Below are 23,141 nucleotides of genomic sequence, written 5' to 3' on the forward strand. Positions count from 1 at the left end.
TGAGAATCAGTGAAAGACTTCCACTAATTCCTTCTCTAATTGTATTAGTATGTTTCAACAAGTTGCCCTAGACTCTGAAAACCCTGAATCAGAACAATAAAGTTGTTAAAAATGAAGTTTTATATTTATTAGCAGAGATGTCTAGAGAAGCTTATTACCAGTGTATGTCTTAAAAAATGTCTCAGGACAATGCTGTTAGTTTCCATTTTAATAAAGTCAATCACATGTACTAATATAATAATCTAATATAATCTAATGGAATAAAGGCAGAAAATTCCAATAAGTCAAAGATTTCATCAATGCACTTCTACTAAAGCTAGTTAGTACTCAGGAATTATAAACAGTCTAAATATTTACTAAGTCTTCATGAATTAAATGTTTCTTAAAACAGCTTGCAGTATAATTTTGAAGACAAATCTAGCAATATATAAAACAAAGTGTTACATATTAACCAATACCAGAGGCTACCAAACCCACACATTTTCCAGCTTCTGAGAGAATCAGAGCGATACAGTTGCCTGAATCTGGTATCATCCCATCAATTTGAAACTCTCTCCAATCATTGATGAATAATATGAACTGAAGATTAAAAAATAAATCAAGAGCATCTGAAAAATTGAATAATTTTGCTGAACAATGTATTTTCATAAAGAGAAAACCCATATGAAAGATAATCCAAATTTGAGTTACTAAAATTGAAACACTACCCAGTCATTAAGTTTCTTTAAATACAAGTATAGCATTAACAATATAACCCTATTGTTAAAGGAAGTATTATTTAATATCTTTTCAGGAGAAAAATGAAGATATGGCAGAGATACATTGTAGCAAATTCTGCTCTTGAATGGTTACAGAAAAACTCACAACAGATTTGAACAGCTCACTCTACTCCTAAGCTGGTAGAAGCTAAGATCTCCAAAGATTTGCAACATGGGTGACTTTTGAGATCAGTCATAAGAATGCAAATAAAGGCAAATAGAAAAAAAATATATTTTACACTATGGAAACAATACATATGAACATATGCTGTGAGAAAAGAAAAAAAAATACCTGAAACAAGTTCCATAACAATATAAATAGGTTGTCGTTGTGTGCAAACTCCTATGAGTTTTACAATATTAGGATGATCATACTGTTTGAGTATTCTGCAAAACATACAGTAAATTGATTATATTAATAAACTTTATTGTATAAACTGATTAAGTATCATAGGAAAATATCTTAAACCCTTAATATTATTTTAATGGAACACGTCATTACTGTTATCATTAAAAAAATCAATATAACAGATCAATTGTCATTGTGTTTGAATGAGGGCACATCAACCCACTTATAAATCAAGACTGAATGCTATATTATTTTTATTATAATTCTACTATTTGTCTACATGACAAAAGAACTGAAAAATGGCCTGACAGATCTGTAGTTCCTCAAGAACCCTTGTAATTAAACAACATTTCAGTGGTGGACCAATAGCAGTTAGGTCAAAAAAGCCTGCACAGCACTTCCCTATACTTTCCTTCTGCACTGTTCAAATGCACACTCATTCCAATTTTACTTTAAGAGATTAATTTGTACAATAAGTTTTAAAAGAATATAAAGACAGCAATTTCAACTTTGGGAATTAAACAAAAACATTTACATCTTCTTACACAATGCTTTAATAAGAACATTTGCAATCTAAAACAGCATGCTATAATTTACAAGTATAATGAAAAGCTAGGAAGAATTCTGGAGAGACATTACAACTTTTAAATATTTCTTCTACTATTTGCTAACTTAAACCATGTCTTCTTTTTCTCTTTTTCATGAGAGAAATAGTAAAATACTAACCTACTTGGTACATACATACTTAGACACAGCACATTTATTTTTCTTTCATTATAAGACTGTTCTTCCAGTGGCAGGCTGCTTAGCAAATGAAGCACCTCTGCAGTAACTGAGTTATGAGCCATTTAAAGATATTCAATAGCTATAATGGCTGATATTAGTGATTTATATAATGTCTTATAGTTTTCCATTGATCATACTAGTTTTTGAGTAAAAATGAAAATATATCAAGTTCCATAGCAAGAAGAGAGAAAGATAATTTAAACAATTTTAAAATTGTCTCGATATACCTCTCTACCCTGATGAAATTTATATACCCTGAAGATATTTATATACCCATATAATCAGCCTATATTCAGAATAATTAGCATATTGTGGTATGATTGTAATATGAAAAATAGGTATGCAATCATATGCTGCCTGACACAGCACAGAATCTCTCTTCTGAAGTGAATTCTTCTTCCCAAGAAAAAATTAGTAAATGGGGGTCTATATTATAACCTGGCCAAATTTGATCAGCTCTTTTAATCAAGCAGGTGAGAAGGCAGGATTTATGACTGGTATGATTCAACAGTTACAGTGCAACAGTGTAGTGCAACAAGGGGAAGGGCAAAGTCCTGCACCTGGGGAGGAACAACCCCATGCACCGATATATGCTGGGGGTCACCCAGCTGGAAAGCAGCTCTGCAGAAAAGGAGGTGTCAGTTGGTGGACAACAAGTTGAACATGAGCCAGCAATGTGCCCTTGCAGCAATGAAGGCTAATGGTATCCTGGGCTGAATTAGGCAAAGTACTGCCAGCAGGTCGAGGGAGGTGATCCTTCCCCTCTACTCAGCACTGGTGAGGTCACACCTGTAGTACTGTGTCCAGTTCTGGGCTCCCCAGTACGAGAGAGACATTGACATGCTGGAGAAAGTCCAGTAAAGGGCCACGAAGATGGTTAAGGGACTGATGCATCTCCTATGAAAAGAGGCTGAGAGAGCTGGGACTATTTAGCCTGGAGAAGAGAAGGCTCAGGGGGGATCTCATCAGTGTATATAAATATCTGAAGGGAGGATGCAAAGAGAATGGAGCCAGGCTCTTTTCAGTGGTGTCCAGTGACAGGACAAGAGGCAACAGGCCCAAACTGAAACACATGAGGTTCATGTGAATATCAGGAAACACTTTTTCACTGTGAGAGTGACTGAACACTGGAAGGGGTTGCCCAGAGAGGTTGTGGAGTCTCCCTCTTTGGAGATATTCAGAAGCCGTCTGGACACAGTCCTGGGCAACCAGCTCTAGGTGGACCTGCTTGAGCAGGGGGCTTGGACAAGATGAACCCCAGAGGACCCTTCCAACTGCAACCATTCTGGTATTCTGTGATATAATCACATTTAAAGTAAGTGTCTTTCAGTCTTTTTATCTGAATCCTTATGGCAAAACACAGAAAAAGTTTTAAATTGAGGCACTTACAATAAGAAAAATGTGTTTTATAGGCATAGCTTGCTTTGCTGAAGAGGTGGTTTTGCCAAGTGCAGATGCTGCTGCATTCACACATTAAAAAATGCCTATTTTTAGTTACTCGGACAACAGTTGTGGAACATATTGAGGGAGAGAAAAAAAGGAAAAAAGTTTGAGAACAGCTTCTTCAAATTTTTGTGAAGGTCAGATTTTATAAATTCATCTAGTAATAAAACTTGAAAAAACACCACAATGTAAATATATGTTTTAATTAAATTTAGAAAACCTACCTGGCTTCTGACAGAAATTTTATTTTCAGTTCCTGAGGAAGATCTTCTTTACAAGTTTTTACAGCAACAGGAGTCTTATCCTTTAATGTTCCTTTATATACCTCACCAAAATTACCCTGAAATCAGGAAAAAAAATCTTTCTAAGTAAACAAAGTCTTTGCCTTTTCATAAAAGAAAACTAAAGTAAGGAGAACAGAATAATCTCCATCAGATGTATTTCTTAATTAAAAACAAAATGAAAATTATTTAGGACAGAAATTGAAGGAAGAAGGTGTCAGCCAAACCCTCCCCCCAGAAAACAAAAACAAAAACTGAAGATCTCATTCTTTTAGATAAGCTTTGTATTTCCCAAAGAACAAATCAACTCCATTTTAAATGTCGGGTAAATTTTCAGATGAATCCCTCTCCTGTTTGCTAGTATCTGGAGCTGCACGTGAGTTTAATAAACAGCAAAAATCTGCTGGAAATGTTTTCCTTTCTTTCCTCAGTGATGGAGATTTCTTTATACCATACATTTGAATACTGTAGTGCCAAAGGAAGAAGATAGAGAAAAGGAGAAAAAAAAAATCATAGATGGAAAATAGTAATGCTATTTAGTTACAAGAAAAGACATTCAGGTGCCTAAAGACAAGCCTCGAGTAGTATTTGAGAAACCAACATAGCTGGCAAGCACGGCAGAGGATCTTTAACAGCCATCTATCATTCTAGAATAGCACTTCTAGAGGCCAGGACACTACCTCTGATATCTAAAATGGCACTAGATGCCCAAAGGTAAGTAGCTGAATCATTCCCAACATGCTTTTCCTCTAGCCTTCTGTTTAGAAGTACTTAATAGTGAAAATTGAAACTACCTTAAAGACTACTTAAGAAGTATTAAAAATTGGTTTTTTCCCCTTAATTTAAAATATTTAATTATGATTTTATATCTGTTCCTTTTACATAACTTTCATTTTGCAGGGTATTATAGAATTAATACAGAGTAAATAAATGGACCATTCACACCTGAGGTGAAGCAAAATCTTCCTCTTTACTAAAGTTTGCATCATCTTCAACATCAAACTTCCATGATTTTTCTATTAATCTTTTTCAGACCACTCAAGATTTTATAATCCTTCAGATTTCTCATTTCCAGGGTAAATTATGACAGTTTATTTAACATTTTCTCATATAGAAGCTGATCATCCTGTCATCCTTTGGTTTGACTATTTTGTTTTTGAGATGGATGCATAACAAGTTTATATAGTGGCCCAACAAAGCTTTTTATTCTGTTTATTATTTTTTAAATACTTCTTAACCAGATTTCCTTTTATAATAACTTGTAAGCACTGAGTTGTCTTTATTGTTAAAAATGCTTTGTGCCAAAAACATGCAATATATACATAAATTCATTTTACTAAAGTAATCAATTTTCAGATAGATTAACTGTCTTTACTAATCAAGACATTCATAGTTGTTTTTTGGAAGACAAACTTTTTTATGTCTGAAACATCTTTATTTTTGATACTTTTCTTGATACTTTTCTATTTAAGAATGTGAAACTGGCATAGTACCTGTATAGCATTTTATGTGGATATAGCTCTGTCTAAAGGTAACTAATACTTTTTGTCATCTTAAGCTGTTAAAGAGATTTTATCCTGGGAAACAGAATTTTCTGACAGTATTTAATTCCCCATTTCTTGAACAGTTTATCGATTCTTATAGTGTGTCTCTTAATACTAAGGCAACTGTTGCTTTCATTTTACTTCTCATTTAAGCCTCTTTTTCAGGTTTTGGGAAATCTTTTGGAAAATTGTGTCCAAATTGGCACTTGCACTAAATTTGTTGGTAGTTGCAAAGCTGCTGAAAATGTAAGTGAGGTACAGGGCATTACTTGAATAGGAGTGTTTTAAAAACTTACAGCTACTAAGCACAATTTGTGATAGAAACTATAAGAATTAATTTAATACATATACCATTGTGAAGTTACCTAACATTCATTAAGTCATACAAAACCAATGAGCATTTGTTTTAACGTGTTGATTAAATCATCTTATTATATCAGATTTTTTATTTATATAAAACTTTCCTATTTTGCAACAATATTATTCTTTTGTAAGATTGCACAAAGTAAAACAGCCACAAAGGCTTTATAGAAATCCACTTATCTTAAAAGCCTTCCAAATAAGAAAAATATGTATGCTAGGGTTAAACATTTTCAGCACTCAGACACATTACATTGTTTCCCAATAAATGTGATTTACATTTATTTAAAGCACAGTGTTGTGTTTCATATTAAAGTAAAAGAATTGGTATAAAATTGCATACCGCAGTAATTTAAAAGATAAGGCAAATAGGAAATGTACAAACTTCATGATTGATATATACCTATTTAAATGTTATTTAGCTCACTTGATAACTTACTTTGCCCAATAATTCTCCCAGTGTGACATCTTCATGATTGAGAGCCCATTTCTTGTCCTATGGAAAGGAAAGGAAAGAAGAATTTTCAGTCTGTGTACTTTCTATAAAATAAATTTCAGCCAGTAGAAACGTACCTAAAGAAGGATTTTATTCGGACCACTCAATCAATAGCATGCTAGGAAGTCATAAATTCAAGAGTTTGCAAAATGTGTTTTAGAAATCTTGCTATACAATAAGATATTGAAATATACTATACAGCAAATTTCTATAAGAAGATTATGCCTACAACAACAGTATATACTTTTTACACACAAGCTCTGAAAAGGGTATCTAGCACTCTGTTTAAAAAAAAAAGACTTCAGTAAAAATCAGCAAGGAAAACTTCATTTTAGAATACAAAATAATATATTGCTAGATCAAAAAATAAATTTTTGTCCTCAGTGTACTGAAAAAAAGAACCAGTTTTCCTATTATGAATGACACATATTTGCATCTCTTAAACCTTCTGTGGTAGTTTGATATATTACAGGAAGCTACTTGAAAAAGATAACATAACAAGCGCTGATTACAATATCTTTTCAGTGCTGATGACCAATACCACAAATATTCTGCAACAACCCACAGACACATCGAAAATAATCATAAGCTTCTTGCTACACAGACCTATTTAATAAATATTTAATGAAAAAGTTAGAGTAGGATATTTGTCCTGGTTTCGGCTAGGACAGAGTTAATTTTCTTCCTAGTAGCTGGTATAGTGCTGTGTTTTGGATTTAGGAGGAAAAGAATGTTGATAACACACTGATGTTTTTAGTTGTTGCTAAGTAGTGTTTATACTAAGTCAAGGATTTTTCAGCTTCTTGTGCCCAGCCAGCAAGAAGGCTGGAGGGGCACAAGAAGCTGGGAGGGGACACAGCCAGGACAGCTGACCCAAACTGGCCAAAGAGCTATTCCATACCATATGACATCATGCCCAGTATATAAACTGGGGGGAGTTAACTGGGAGGGGGGATCGCGGCTCGGGAACTAACTGGGCATCGGTCAACGAGTGGTGAGCAATTGCATTGTGCACCACTTGCTTTGTATAGTTTAATTCTTTTAGTATTGCTATTGTCATATTATTATTATCATTATCATTGTTTTTCATTCCTTTCTGTCCTATTAAACTGTCTTTATCTCAACTCACGAGGGTTTTTTTTTTCCTGATTCTCTCCCCCATCCCAGGGGTGGGGGGGCAGTGAGCGAGCGGCTGCGTGGTGCTTAGTTGCTGGCTGGGGTTAAACCACGACAGTCCTTTTTGGCGCCCAACGTGGGGCAGGACGGGTTGAGATAATGACAAATCTGACTGGAATGTGTTAGAACAAATTTGTTATAAACATACATTATATTAGTTCAATAGTCGCTGGTCACAATGTTGATGTATTTGCTCTCAAAGTTGGTGCACTTGTTCTTAAAGGTGCGTTATGTAATACCTTACTTGCAGTATATGCTCCCTGTTGTGCTGTTTATCACCCGTGGGAACTGGGCCAGAGTTATCATGTTGTTCTACTTTGTAACACTGGCTTATGATACGATAGAATTGCTGGTCATGGAACTAATCTGGTATTTGTACTCAGCATTGCCGTCACCTCCATACTTCGGGAGCCGTCTATCAGAAACTATTAATAATTACACCTTGTACCTTTTCTCATCGGAGAGCCAAGCCACAGGGGAGACACATTTCTTCACCTTCCCCTTCTCCTCCAGGCAAATTACAGTAGCTCTTGAGAATTTTGAATATCCTTGGGATGTTCAAACCAGCATGTTCCTATTGCTATGTCTCCTGAATGTGTTCCAGGCCTTGTTTAAGGTTAAACAACTGTTTAAGAATACCTTTCGGAAATCTGCCCCGAGGCTGGATAGTCATGGGTGGCATGGCACGTGGGAGAAAATGGGCAGGTATCTAGAGAACTTCTCACCTCCAATGGTTTGGAACTTCACTCCCGAACAACTACAGGACCCTGATGAAGTGATAGACTATCTGAAAGGAAAATGCTGTGGCGATTCCAAAGAGGCTCAACTTACCGCACTGTGCTGGGCCCTGGCCAGTATCTACCAAACACTGCTCGATACTGTGCAGCACCCTCAGGGGGAAGGGAGGGAAAACAGACCGACAGATACTGCGGCTACTCCAACCCCTGCAACAGACGCAGCGGCTACTGCAACCCCAGCGACACGCAAGGCGGCTACTCCAGCCCCCACAACAGATACTGCGGCTACTCCAGCCCCCACAACAGGCACTGCGGCTACTCCAACCCCAGCGACAGGCGCTGCGGCTACTCCGACCCCTGCGACAGGCGCTGCGGCTGAACCAGAGAACCAACCAGGACAATATTTTAAGTCTAACCCATATAATGAAACAACTGTTTAATATTGTTCATTTTTAATAGTCTGTTAGCACCTCATCTACTAACCACCTCGCAAGCATGATTACCACCTGTCATGTTATTGGTAAGGTCCTAATTATATTTCAAGCAATCTCTGTTACTAATTGTGGTGCTATTAAACAGTCTTGTATCAGCATGAATGAAAAGTATGAGATACTTTTAGCAAATGGTAAGAGGAGATGGAAACATTTTAATTCAAGGAATAACCATTTTCCAAAGTGTTCATAGTTTTTTGGACTTTATTTTCCCATTTGCTTTCAGGGTGAAAAACAATAGTGAGCGAATTATTGCCACCATTTTACGTACCAGATGCAAAGATATAAATATATTAAAACAAATTTTGCAACTGAAAGACTGGAATAGGAGAATCTGTGTTAAGGCATTATATTGGTAAAAGTTTTTAGCATAAGATACAATATTTTTCAAGTGCTTTTTTTTTGCCTTACAATATTAAATACATTTAATTTTATCCTGAACAAAGTCTGTTTCATTTTGATTTAGATATTTTAATTTCTACTAATATATTTTTCAAACTTTTCCACTTAGATATTAAAGCTAACAGCTATTTGCAGTATTGCTAAGGTCACTGCCTTTGGAATCCTGTAATTGGTACTTGCTTTCCAAGTGAACCATAGTATGTGATAATCATTACATTAGACAACAACACATATATGGTTTTATCATAGGTCAAAATTTCACTCACTATTGTTAATAACTTTACAGTGTGAAAAGATCTCAAAAACAAAACAAAAAGCATGTGCTGCCCCATTACACTCTCCCTCAAGCATAATTTACCAGGTTGAATGAAACTGAAAAAATCATTGTGGATGAATACAAATACCTGTAACACATACAGCATGCAAATATATTTTCAGATACAGCAGGTAGGAAATATTCTACTCTATATACTTACAATAATTCCGAGTAAGTGTAATGTATGAATTCTTTTGTTGAAATAAGAGACTCAGCAGAGATTACACTAGAAGAAGAATGCAGACAGAATATCTGTCATCTTAAAAAGTGCTAGAGAAAAAACACATTTAAAGTAACTTACTGTGGGCTACTAGAACATTTAAACTGTACTTGTGGGGAAAAACTAGAACTCAGTGATTTTTCCAGATGACTGTTTTTGTAAGGAGTGTGTCCTGACTTGAATCTGGCTGACCTGCAATCCTTCTCCTTGACAACTAAAACACACAAAGACTGATTTGCTTCAGCAGTCTTAGGAGCCGTTTTTAGTAGGCTGTCCCATTTACATTGCATATAAAGCCTACCAGCTGTGCATTGCTGTCCACTGGACCTGTTGGGTGCAAGTGTGCTTCAGACTCTTGATTTCTGGTTCTGGTCCCTGGTCTCCTATTCTGCTCTGGTTTCCCTGCCTGACACCCTGATGTGAGTAGCCATAAAGATGGCCTGGTTAGAAGGGGAAAATTACTGAGCAGAAGAAAATGTCTGCTGAAAAATACTGCCAGAGAAAATGCCTGCCAGCCTGAGAACTGCTAGTCTGGGAACTAAGCCTGTGAACCAGAAGCATCCTTGAAAAGTGCAGCTGGCATCTTTGAAGTATGGCTGGGTACCTAGAAACTGGAGACATCCTGAGATACCATTGATAAGTACAAAAAGAAGGAACTGTAACAGCAACTTATCATCTGAAAAGATGAAAAATAGTCTGGGAAAAGGGGAAAACATCCTGAGAAAGTAAGAATCAGTAACTGCCATAGGCAGTTCTAACTGCAAGAACAGGAAATGAGTCTGGAAAAATAAGAGTGATCTGAAAGAGCAGAAAACATCATCATCTATTGGCTGTTCCAGGTGAAAAATAGAAATTAACAGCATCTATTGGCTGCTCGAAGTGGTAGTGTCCTACGCCCTCTTATGTCTCTATGGTATAAAAAGGACTTAATTTTTATCCAAAATGGAGCCTCTCTCTCTGAGAACTTCCCATGCTGCACATACTTTTCCTTTTCCTAAACAGATTGAATTTTGCACAAACTTTCTATGAGATCTTGGATCCTTGCCAAGGACGCCTGGCTGATTCCAAACTCTGTGACGTGGATCATCTTTGAAGTGAGACTCTGTCTTTTATCTTACTGGTCCCCCTCTGGGCCCACTTTTGGGGTCAGTTCAGTTTGTCCTCTGGGATGGTTGGGTCCCCCTCTGGGATTGGTTTGTCCTCCCCTCTAGAATGGTTTGGCCCCTTCTGAAATGTGTCTAATTTGCTTGATACTGATATTATATATCCATATAAGTAATCTATCATAAGTATATCTGCTGTTATATTGTTGATAAGTTTGCTTCACTAATAAGTTTGTAGTAACCTGTAATAGTATATACCTACTTGGTTGTTGCTGTTATTGGTTGTTGCTATAATGGTGATTGTTGCTATACTATTGATTGTTTCTATTATTGATTGCTGCCATACTATTGATTGATACTATATTATTGATTGCTGATAGTAATTTGTAATAGCTTGATATATATATTAGCTTTATTAATCATAGGTATACTTGTAGTGGTGATTTTTGTGGTAGTATACTTGCTAGTGGTGATTTGCATGGTATTTGTGGTAATCTGTAATAAATGAGAGAAATTTAGAGGATAAAAGCCTCTGTGTCCTTGTGTATTATGGAATCCCACGAACCCACGGTCACGATCTCTACACACGTGCAGGCCGGGTAACCCTTTAGGTTGTGACACACCCTAGGTCTGATCCGTACCAATACAATCTATCTTGTGATAGTCTCCTCTGTTTCCTCATTTCAGACTTGCCACTGATAACCACCACCTCTCACCCCATGGATGGATCTTTTCCTGAACAACTATTTTTTTTCCCTGAATGCCAAAGAGGGAGGAGCAGTTTTAGGAGGAGAAACCTAGTTGCAATCCCTATAAGAAAATATGTTATATTTCATTATTAGTGATACTGCAGCCATTTTAGAAAAAGTTGCAACAATTCTATTTGTAACAGGTCTTTGAAAGAAAGCATGAATGAACATCCAATGATTTTAAAAAAATAAAAATTGCTTTTATCCCACAATAAACTGTTCAGATAACTGTGATATGTAATAATTATATCTTCTAGTTTATTTCAGATAAATTAAGTACTGAAAATAAGAAATTCAACTTTGTCATTAGCATTCCACAGAAAGATTTTAGTAACATACAAAATTACACACAGACATAGTGCTCCTCATATACATAAACCAAATACAGCTTCAGTAGCCCAAGCCCAGTCTGCAATTCTATGGAATTACTGAGGAAGTTCCCCTGATTCCTATGATGGGGACGAGAAACTAGTCAGTATTTCCACATCTACACCTTTGGCTCAGTGACTCACAACACACTCTGCTAAGAAAGCAATCTTTTTACTGCCAGTTACTGCAGTTAGTCCTTTAGCTCAAATAAGGGCAGCCTGGACTGCAAAGGAAAATTTCATGGAATCTCAAAGGGAACTGGACATTTAATATCTTGTACATCCTGTGTCAAGCAGCTCTGAGAGCTGGGCCTCATATTCAGAAGATTTTTTTTTTTAATTTCCAAATGAAGCAACTTAAAAAACAGAACAGAGCATTCAGTATATGAGTTGATCTAGTACATGAATCAATTTATTTACTGTTCCTCAAATAATAAATTTAATTGCTGTGTGGTATAGAGAAAGACATAGTTATTATACTGCTTGCAGATATCTAGGTAGTTGATGGAAAAATACTTGGTAGTCTTGAAAGTGGAATGTTAGCATGAGTTGTTACTTGTCTGACGGCCTGTATTCATTATACTGAAGGAACTGTGCTCTATTCCAAGAACCATACACATGTATACAGCTGTATTGTGCTCACACTGTGAGCTGTTGTAACTAATGGTCTTTCATTTCTGAGACTGGCAACAAAATCTTTTGCAAATGCCTGTTCAGTTACTTATATTTCAGAGAAATGTATGTTCTCAAAACATCCAGTTTTCATTTAGAATTGTGCACTGATATACTAAAACCACTTTTTATTTTAGAATATGTTCAAACCTGCAACCATACTCATGATCATCTTGCTACAAATGAAGACATGCTGGAGAAGGTCTTCAGTTTAGGCGAAATGCTATGTAATTTTAACATACAACACAGGGTTTTGGCAAAGTGCCTACAGAAATATGACCTTTACAAGACAGTAGAAATTTCACCTTTCAATTTAACTACGTACTTATTCACATATATTTTGTGCTGACCAATTGTACATCTGACTAATCTGCATTAGAACTAATTAATATACATTATTGCACTTACATTTTAAAGATGATCATTCTCTGTATAATTATCAAACTAATATATGAAAAAATCCCTTCATCTCTACTTCTCAAAGACAGAGAAAACCCTTTTGTATGTAATTAGACATTAATGCAGAAATCATCTCTCTTGTGCAACCTGTCTGTAACTAATATGCTAGGTCAAGCCATATTATCTGCCTAGAACCAGATATTATATACATTATTTTTGCCAAAAGACTGAATCCTAACAGAAGACATTACAGCCATCATCACTGCCTTTAACACATCAATTTTCAAATTTAAAAGTAAATGCTGTAGAATCAATATTTTTTTTTTTTATTTATTAGTGAGACATATGACCAAAAAGGGAAATGTTGATTCCCTAGGAAATAAACTAATTTAAAAAAAAAAAACCAAAACACCTGTCTTGGCTGAATCCTAGGTAATTAGCATAGAGTACTGAATACAACCTGAGTGTAGAGCCTGACCAATAACCTTTTTGCAATATAAAGCTTGAGACCATCTTAAAAGGAGCTGAAAGATGGATGGTTTTGGGGTTTTTTTTTTACTCTCAAAGTTCTTCTCTCCCATCAGAAGAGAGGGACTAAAATCTTTGACAGAATGTCCCCCACAGTACCCTCCTTCACAGTGCTGCATATTTCCTTTGGGCTACATGGCCAGTGAATTCTGTTGTCTAGTCATAATGAAGGTGGAGGCTTGTACTGACTTATTTCTCTCTCTTTTTTTGAAAGGAGGAAACCATTCAGCAGGTAATCCAGAAGTGTTCCGGGTAACTGAAAGAATGGAAAAAGTACAGAAGAAATATGCTGTGCAGTGCACCTTGCTGGGAAGGTAGCTATTCATTACCTTCTTCCACATTTTTACATTTACATGAATTCAGCAGGAAAAAAACAGGAAAGGGCAGGGGGTGATAAGTTCTACTGCAATTTCTAAGACTTTTTTGTTACGTACATGGCCACAAAAAAACACATAGATCATTGCTTTTGTAAGCCATGCTCAGTGCACATTCTAGAGACTCTTTGAATGCCTCTGTTCATCCAAACTCCTGGCATGCCACTCTGTCAGGCCCCATCACATGAATTTTTGTACCACACCATCATGTCTGTGTGATGGGATCCATGCATAGCCATTCCTCCTTCCTTGGGGCATTGGGCGACTTCCGAGGTAAGTCTCAATAACCATCAATTGATTTTTCACCTATAGACAAGATTCTTGATTGAAACTGCTGCCCCACTGACCAGATACCAGAAGCAACATATTTCCTTCATCTCCTCCTTTTGATTTTGCTAAAAATAAAAAATGTTCTGTTCACTAAACCTGTAAGATTTTCTAGATATTTTCTGTTGATTGCATGCCTTATTCAGAATCTGTTACACTATAAACACATAGAAATGGCCAAACTGAGTGCACACTTTCCTCTAGTTTAAGTTTAAAAAAACTATTTAGAAATAAAGCTTTTAAGAAAAAAACCAAAAATGACTAATTGGAAGTATTAACACAATGGTTTTTAACATTGAAATAAATACTGTAAAAGCAAAAGAATTCTAAAATGTTACTGGATTTTTTTTTAACCTCTTAATTCCCAGGACTCAATACTTCAGTGAATGACTTTTTAAAAATACTGACAACATGACATTTCAAAGTCTCGTTTATGAAGAAAAAATCTGATGCATAATCCTTCAGAGGAATAGTTAAACAAAATGGCACTATAAACTGCAGTCAAATGATCTGTCGAAGGATTTGTTATCACTATATTAGTACATTAATCACTACCTGTAACCCACTCATTACATTCAGTATCTTGGACCTGCCAGATTTTTTCACAATCAAAGGATTATTCAAAGTTTGATCAGCTTTGTTACTGAAGTTCTTTCTGTTGGTTTAGGAAAAAAATCTTTATTGATAAGGATACACAAATTGTGCTGCCTTGTTAGTATCAGTTTCACAGTATCAGTAAGTGAATATTAATTTAAATGGTACATAAATTAATGAGAGCTGCCTACTTATAAGAGGTTTCTATGAATAGAAATCTTTAATTACTTTTGTTGGTATACAAACTATGTCTTAAACTTAAGAGCCTCATCACGTGTCACTCCTGTGGCTAGTTGTCTGAGCCAGCAGAATGAAAAGAAGGCAGGTGCAGCTCCAAGAGACACTCAAATGATCATTTTTGCTTCTACTTAGAATTTCTTCAAAACTGTTCTTTTACTACTCACCAGGCACCATTTGCAGACCTCAAAATCAGACAGCTAAATAAAATGATGCAGCCCTTAGCATCTTGTGCTCCTTTTGATTGCACTTTTCATCACTCATTTAGTCTCTAACTTTCGTGTATTCATAATGGATTCTGACACAAGGATTATTTGACAGACCATTCATGAGAGATTAACATACATATTGTAACACAATCAACAGAACAGAAATTGTAACCCAGAACTCCTCTCTCCAATCTAATTTCCCTTCCCTTACCTGTAAGCTTTTCTGTTATGCTCCTCCCTTCCTGCCTTCTCTCTCTGGTTCAGTGAAAATCTTAGACTATGAAAACAGCATTTTTTCCAAGAGGAAAATATCAAAATACAACTCTTTCCTCCCAACCCTTTATATAGCCTTCACTTTGTGTATTATCATTGAGCTTCTTGATAAAAAGATGGAAGCCTCACTACTTTGTCCTATTCCTCTGTTCAAAAAACAAACTCACTCACTTGAGATTAGTTTTTGAAAGAGTAAAACAACATTTTAGGTGCTCCAGGACAGGTTTAGCACTATAAGCCCTATGCAGAGAAGTGTCTAAGGTTTACCACTGGCTAAGCCTGTGATTTTCTCTTAAGGTACATGACTCTTCATGCAATGAGAAGAGAAGCTAGAAACTTAATTCAGGGCTTTGTATTTTACGATGGTAGTGAAACACCTCAACTGGTGGTCCCTAAGTCCATCTGTGAATTTAGCTCTCAAACTGTAGATGGTCCATCTGTCTTACAGCACTAGTCAAGTTGAAGAAAATATTTTAAATAGAAATAATAAGTTGAAGAAGGCTGGAGCATTGCATATATTCAAATTTTATTTAATATCACAGGTACTTGTGGAGGGATTTAACCCCTGTGCACTCTTCTGACCCCCACCAAGGCAGATTCTTCAGCAGACAGTGAGAAAATATCTAAGAGAAGAAGAGATGCTGTCAGCTACATCATATCTGTCTACAACTCTGGCATTAGAAAAGAAACAAACCCAATTTTCTAATTTGCAATATGTTAAATATCTATTTAAATGCTGTTTTGAAACAAAGTGTCACTGGTGCAAATTATTATCTTTAATTAATAAACTATAATATGAACAGTACTGCAAGGTGGAAAGTAACAAGGGCAAGACTATCCGTTTTTACTGAAAGTACATTGTCTCACTAATTCTGTTCAAATTGCACTGAGTTGAATTTGTCATCATGCAATATTTTTGCACAGCTGCCAACAATACATTCATTAAGCACATAACGGAATGGATGCATTATTAGCATAACATAAACAAAAGTTAGAAATAGTCATGTCTTTTTTCTCTCTGATCATAAACTATAATTTTGTACATGTGCTTGTTCCTGATTATGAATAGATGATAAGAATTTCTCCAGTTGTTAAACACCATTACTCTATAAATGAATCATGCAAAAGATACTGAAAGATACAAAGGAAAAAAAGTGACAGAAAAATGGGAGTTAAAAAAAATCTTTAATGTAGATATAGGTAGACAGACAGCATAATGCTCATCAGTCTGAGTCATAAAATTCTCATTTTGACAGAGTTGCTTCTAAACCCAACTGAGAAAATTCACTACATTCTAGTATCTAATCATAACCTAATCAGTATGAGAAAGAAGATCAGAACTATTGATACTATTAATGCCATTACTATTCCTCCCCAAAAAGGAACCTGTTTATGACGTAATCCTCTTCTTACAACATCATGATAAATCTTTCTTTATTGTCCTGGTTTCGGCTGGGACAGAGTTAACTCTCTTCTTAGTAGCTGGTACAGTGCTGTGTTTTGGATTTAGTGTGAGAATGATGTTGATAACACACTGATGTTTTAGTTGTTGCTAAGTAGCGCTTATCTTAAGCCAAGGACTTTTCAGTTTCCCATGCTCTGCCAGCATGCAGGTGTGCAAGAAGCTGGGAGGGAGCATAGCAGGGGCAGCTGACCTGAACTAGCCAAAGGGGTATTCCATACCATGGAACGTCATGCCCAGTATCTAAACAGGGAGGGAGTTGGCCGGGAGGCGTGGATCGCGGCTCTGGCATCGGTCAGCGGGTGGTGAGCAATTGCATTGTGCATCACTTGTCTTTTCTTGGGTTTTATTTCTCTCTCTTTTTGTTGTATTTCTTTTCATTACAATTATTATTATTATATTTTATTATTATTGTTATTATTATATTTTATTTTACTTTAGTTATTAAACCATTCTTATCTCAACCCACGAGTTTTACTTTTCTTTTCGATTCTCCTCCCCATCCCACTGGGAGTGGGGGGAGTGAGCGAGCGGCTGCATGGTGCTTAGTTGCTGGCTGGGGTTAAACCACGACAATCAGGTATGAGGAGATATTTGGCAAAAGCAGGCTTTTGAGATACTCTGTGCAAGAATACCAGGGAAATGACATGATGTCTAAGGGATAAGAAGGAAATGCTTCAAAGCTGGACACTTCTTGAGAGGACTATGAGATACGAGCAAGAATCTTTTACTGAGATTGTTCTAGTCAGTACATGTTTTTTTCCAAAGTAGGCAAAGGAGGTCCTTGGCCCATATACCCAGGGCCTAGTTGTGAAAGGCATTACCTTACTATCTTTTGAATCCACATTCTCCCATCTATTTTGTTCAATGGAGTCAGCCTTTCTTGCATATTCTTCTCTATTAGTTACTAAGCAGCCTGAGTGTCAGTGTGTAGCGAGGGCCACCTGCTCTTTGGGGGCCAGGAGCTGCAGAAGATCTCCAGGCTGGCAGGGCATGGGCCTCACCAGACAGGGTGTGTCCCACCACCCCCAGCAAGGGAGCAGGGCAGGCTGGGGGGGAGCAGCCCCAAGTCCAGATCATAGAATCATAGTCTAAGTTGGAAGGGACCTTTAAAAATCATCTAGTCCAACCACCCTGCCATGGGCAGGGATATCTTTCACTAGATCAGGTTGCTCAAAGCCCCATCCAACCTGACCTTGAACACTTCCAGGGATGGGGCATCCACAACTTCTCTGGGCAACCTGCTCCAGTGTTTCACCACCCTCATTGTAAAAAAATTCTTCCTTATGTCCAATTTAAATCTACCATCTTTCAGTTTAAAACTGTTGCCCCTTGTCCTGTCACTACAGGCCCTGGTAAAAAGTCTCTCTCTGTCTTTCTTATAAGCCCCCTTTATATATTGCAAGGCTGGAATAAGGTCTCCCCGGAGCCTTCTCTTCTCCAGGCTGGAACAACCCCAACTCTCTCAGCCTTTCTTCATAGGGGAGGTGTTCCAGCCCTCTGATCATTTTCATGGCCCTCCTCTGGACCTGCTCTGTATTGGGTCTAGCTGAGATGGAGTTAATTTTCCCCATAGCAGCCCTCATAGTGCTGTGCTCTGTCTTGGTAGCTAGAACGGTGTTGATAACACACCAGTGTTTTGGCTACTGCTGAGCAGTGCTCCCACAGCATCAAGGCTGTCTCTCCAACATTGCCCCCCCACCAGTAGGCTGGGGGTGGGCAAGATCTTGGGAGGGGACAGAGCCAGGACAGCTGACCCAAACTGACCAAAGGGATATTCCATACCATATGACGTCTGCTCAGCATATAAAGCTAGGAGAAGGAGGAGGAAGGGGGGGCATTCGTTTGTTTACATTTGTCTTCCGGAGCAACCACTATGCGTACTGAAACCCTGCTTCCCGGGAAGTGGCCGAACATCGCCTGCTGATGGGAAGTAGAGAATAAAATCTTTTGTTTTCCTTTGCTTTCGCGCGCGACCTTTGCTTCTGCTTTATTAAACTGCCCTTATCTTGACCTACGAGCCTTTTGTTATATTTTCTCTCCCCTGTCCAGCTGAGGAGGGGGAGTGATAGAGTGGCTTTGGTGGGCACCTGGCATCCGGCCAGGGTCAACCCACTACACAGGTCCATGTCTTTCTTGTACTGGGGATCGCAGAGCTGGATGCAGTAATCCAGGTGGGGTCTCACAAGAGCAGAGTAGAGGGGGAGAATCACCTCCCTCGACCTGCTGGCCATGCTTCTTTTGATGTAGCCCAGGATATGATTGGCTTTCTGGGCTGCAAGCGCACATTGCATCATCACAGATCATTTTTTAAGTGGGTATTCAAATATCGTTTGTCAAAACTTGCTGAAGCAGAGAAAAAAACTGAAGGCAAATAACAGATGTGTACCTGTTGATAGGGTCTACCATTGTGGAAATGAGAAATGATCTTTTTAGAGAAGTACTGTTTTTACACCACTTATGCCAGTAGATTTAAAGTGCATATGAATTTCATGAATCATAAATTATGTGTTTCAAATCCTTCAGATTAAGTACAGAAAAAAAGGTAGCTAGTGGAAATGACTTTTCATAAGAACAAGTGTGTTTTACAAGAGGGGTTTAAAAAAAACAGCTACGGACAACTTCTTTAAAACTGTTTCAGAATAAAAATTTATGAGCTGTAAAAATTGTTATAGAAGCCATTCTGCATTATCAACACCGTATTAATTCAACTTAGAATGCACTGATGTGAACTCAATGCAAGCTTTAAAACAGAATAATAGTGCAGATAGATAGCACATTTTCAAGGAGGTAAATCTATTTTTGTCTGACTTGTTATTGTCAAAAAACAACAAAAAAAAGCACCACAAAATAAAACAACCCCCCCCAACCTGAACTTCAACCTTTTTCCTAAACCAATTTCTAAATGGTTATAAGCCAAGAGGATACAACTGAGATTTGCAAAAGCTACTATACAGCATATGAACTGCAGAAGTGACCTCAGATTAACTTCACATCTTTTCCGTGAGCATTCTTTCTTAAAGATCAATAGACAAAATGACTGCAAAAGTCAATATACAAAACCTGTTTGCTTCACATTTTTTGGAAAGATGCACAGCATTTCCATGAGTTTATATTCTCTTATTTTCATCTAATGACTAGAAAGATCCTGAGGATCTTTCATGAAAAATACAGGAAATACAGGAAAAAATACAGACTATATCACCATACTAATAGCGCTTCTCCATATCAGAAACAGATAGAATGTGAAATCCTTAAACATAGGAAAAAGGAAGATAAACTCTGAGTAAAAATTATTATATTTCAAATACATCAAGGAAATTTATAGGATCTAACAAGGGTCTTCTGTTTGCTCACTGTGTATTTTCTCACTCCTCTACTGAATATAGTAACCAGCTTCTAAACTGAAGTACTCTGAATCACACACTAATCAAAAATATGCAAATAGAGAAATAATCTGCCCTTTATTAGATATGCCCTCCAAAACAGTGCCAGACTTCTGTAAGTTCAAAGCAAAAGAAAACTTTGATTATGTACAGTTTTATATTTAAACATTTAGTATTATTTAAAGAGAGGAAAGTGAAAGCTCAGTCAGATTTTACTTACAAGTAAAGATACACTCAAATTGTTAAAATAGACTAAAATATTTTCATACACACACACTTCTACTTCTTTCTCACCACCCCAGCTATGGAGAGTGCATGAACAGGTATGTACAGTTAGGGTTGGGAGACTACAGATGTTTATAAAAATATCCAAGAGAGTCTCCTTGAACTACATAAGCTACTTGTTAGCCACATATTTGGTCCCATCTTGACTTAACTTCAAAACATCTGGCTGTTTCCAGTTAGATGGTGTCTTTTGCCCAGGAGAGAAAACATTTAACTACTTCTTTTGGCAACATCCACATGATAAGCTATACTCCCTGCAAAACTATTCCCTTATATAACCAACAATCCTTCCAAAATCACCTCTAAATTGTAGTGATTAGTGGGCAATACCTACCAAAGAGCTGCAGTTTCATATTACAACTCGTGCCAAATTAATAATTTGTTGAAATCAAAAGTTTATGATCCTCCATCCTATCCATTCCTAGGCACATGTGCTCATCTTGCACTGGCTTTTACAATCTTCAGATAATATGTTAAGATCACTAAAATGGAAAAAAATTAACCTGGCAAAATAGTTGAATTAGCTTAATATGTGATTGGAAAAGAACAGGAGAAAGGTAAAGCCATATAGAAAGGAAAAGGGAGCAAGGACACCACCCCACACCCCACCCCGCCTTTTTGGCAGCAGCAAGCTGTTCATTTGAATCAGCGGTAATGTGAAACTGCAGCCTTAACTCATGCTTTTTTCATTGTGCATGTCAGTAAACTGCCTGCATTCCAAGCCAGACAGACGATGGCTTTGAACCTGAAGTCATACAACATTATAGAAATGCCAATAGTTTAAATGAAGCTTGTTGCATTAATTTCTTACATCAGATACATCCTTCCACATTGTTCTTTAACAAGATATTGCTAGCTTCTCACATACCATTAACTTATTTTTCAGGATAACAAGACGATTGGGAAATCTCTAACAGCAGAAAAAAAGCCAGTTCATAAAGGACACACCAAGGGAAGTGGTACAGACACATCAATTGGCTCTGCTAAATATTAGTAGCTTCTATTACCATGCACTCACACATTCTTCTGAATGCTGTATTAGGCAAACATATTTTTTCCTCCTATATGACTGAATTTAGCTTGACAAAATTTTCCCATATAGTCTATGGCAATCCAGTCTTTGTTGTACCTTACTTTACCTTTAGTAGGATTTGAGCAGGTGCCTAGGGCAGTTATCACCTCCCATAACCTGGGATTTTACACCTGAACAGGCAAGTAATCCTGGTCAACTGACACACCACCTGATCAAAGGATGCCTTGCCTACCCCAATGAAACCCAGCAGCTTCTAGCACTGGTTAGCATGGCCAATCGAGCCATGGTTCAGTATTATCAGAGGAGCATGGTTAAGACAGGGACCCAAACCACCTCTGAGGATGCCATGATTGAGACGGAGATCCAAACCCCAACTACAGTAATTGCCCCAGTAGTGAAAAAGAAATAATTGATGCAGAGGTCGATGGGTCCATATCATTGATTAGTAAGGGAGGAGGAGGAGGAGGAAGGGTCTGATCAGGAAGCTGGTCCTTTGGCAAAGAAACAAGAGGAAGAAGTGAGAGAAATCACCCAACAGGCGGAAACTACTCGATCCCTGACCTTGAGAGAACTTCAAGACATGCAGGAAGATTACAGCTGCCAGTGAGGTGAGCGGATTGCTCTGGGGGCTGGGGAACTGACAAAGGAATCAGAAAAAAGGCAACAATCTGCAGCCTCTGGAGGTGGATCCTGTCAAGCATGAAAGCAAGGTATCCGTTCAATGAAGATCTTGTGAATTACCAAGGAAAGTGGACTACCACTGAAGAAGGTATCCAGTACCTCAGAGAATTAGCGGTGTTGGAAGTGAGCTACGGTGACCTGGATGACAAACAGGTCTCCAAAGATCTGGATGATGTCCAGTGTACATGGACCATGTGGAGGAAGGTGGTCCAAAATGCACCAGCATCATATTCCTAACAGCTTGGCAAGAATGTATTGCCCAGATACGGATACACCAACTGTGGGGAGAGCATCTTCCTGGCTCTGAAATTCTGAAGAAAATCTCTCTCCCTCCTTGTACCCACGGGCCAGCGCCTCGGCTGTCAGGGATTCCCCATGGAGTCAGTCCCCTCCCGCACTGGTCAGAGGGAAAGCCCTAGGCGCATGCCGTGTGGCACTCTCTGGTTCTTCCTGTGTGACCAGGGGGAGGACATGAGGAAGTGGGATGGTGAGCTCACCCTTAAGCTGGAAGCCCATGTACATGAACTGATGGGGAAGACGGCTGATAAGAAGGGGTCATCCAAGAAGGCTATCAGTTCAATTGCTGTTGAGACCAAAGGCGGCAATCAGTGATCCCCCAGATGCAGAAAAAGGACTGAGATCACCTCCCTTGATTATGGTGAAGGGACCTCTGGTCTGGCAGTGCAAGGGTCAGACAGTGAATACTCCATCTGGAAATAGAGAGTCCCTGCCTTCAGCCAGGAAGGGGAAAGGGGCGACCAGGTTTACTGGACTGTGTGTATTTGATTGCCTGGCACATCGGATCTGCAGAAGTATAAGGCTTTGGTGGACACTGGTGCACAGTGTACCCTAATGTCATCAGGATATAAGGGTGTGGAACCCATTTGGATTTCTGGAGTGACAGGGTTATCCTAACAGTTGTCTGTGTCGGAGGCTAAGGTGAGCCTAACAGGGAATGAGTGGCAAAAGCATCCTATTGTGACCAGCCCGGAGGCCTCATGTATTCTTGGCATAGACTACCTCAGGATAAGGTACTTCAAGGACCCAAAAGGGTACCAATGGGCTTTTGGTGTAGCTGCCGTGGATACAGAGAAGATCATTA

General features: G+C 37.9%; 1 protein-coding gene across 1 annotated transcript in view; it reads right to left on the reverse strand.

The window, feature by feature from the left end:
• The window catches only part of LOC127029049 (tyrosine-protein kinase Fer-like), a gene marked incomplete at its 5' end in the record, with an annotated part of 129,437 nt that overhangs the window by 53,082 nt on the left and 53,214 nt on the right, over positions 1–23,141 (reverse strand). Inside the window, 3 exons of the mRNA XM_050914711.1 lie at positions 1,051–1,145; positions 3,561–3,676; positions 5,961–6,017. Of these exons, the coding sequence (XP_050770668.1) occupies positions 1,051–1,145; positions 3,561–3,676; positions 5,961–6,017 (268 nt within the window). The remainder of the gene's footprint in view (positions 1–1,050; positions 1,146–3,560; positions 3,677–5,960; positions 6,018–23,141) is intronic.

This window comes from Gymnogyps californianus, unplaced genomic scaffold, assembly GCF_018139145.2.
Source record: "Gymnogyps californianus isolate 813 unplaced genomic scaffold, ASM1813914v2 HiC_scaffold_65, whole genome shotgun sequence".
In the NCBI taxonomy this organism is placed as follows: domain Eukaryota; kingdom Metazoa; phylum Chordata; class Aves; order Accipitriformes; family Cathartidae; genus Gymnogyps; species Gymnogyps californianus.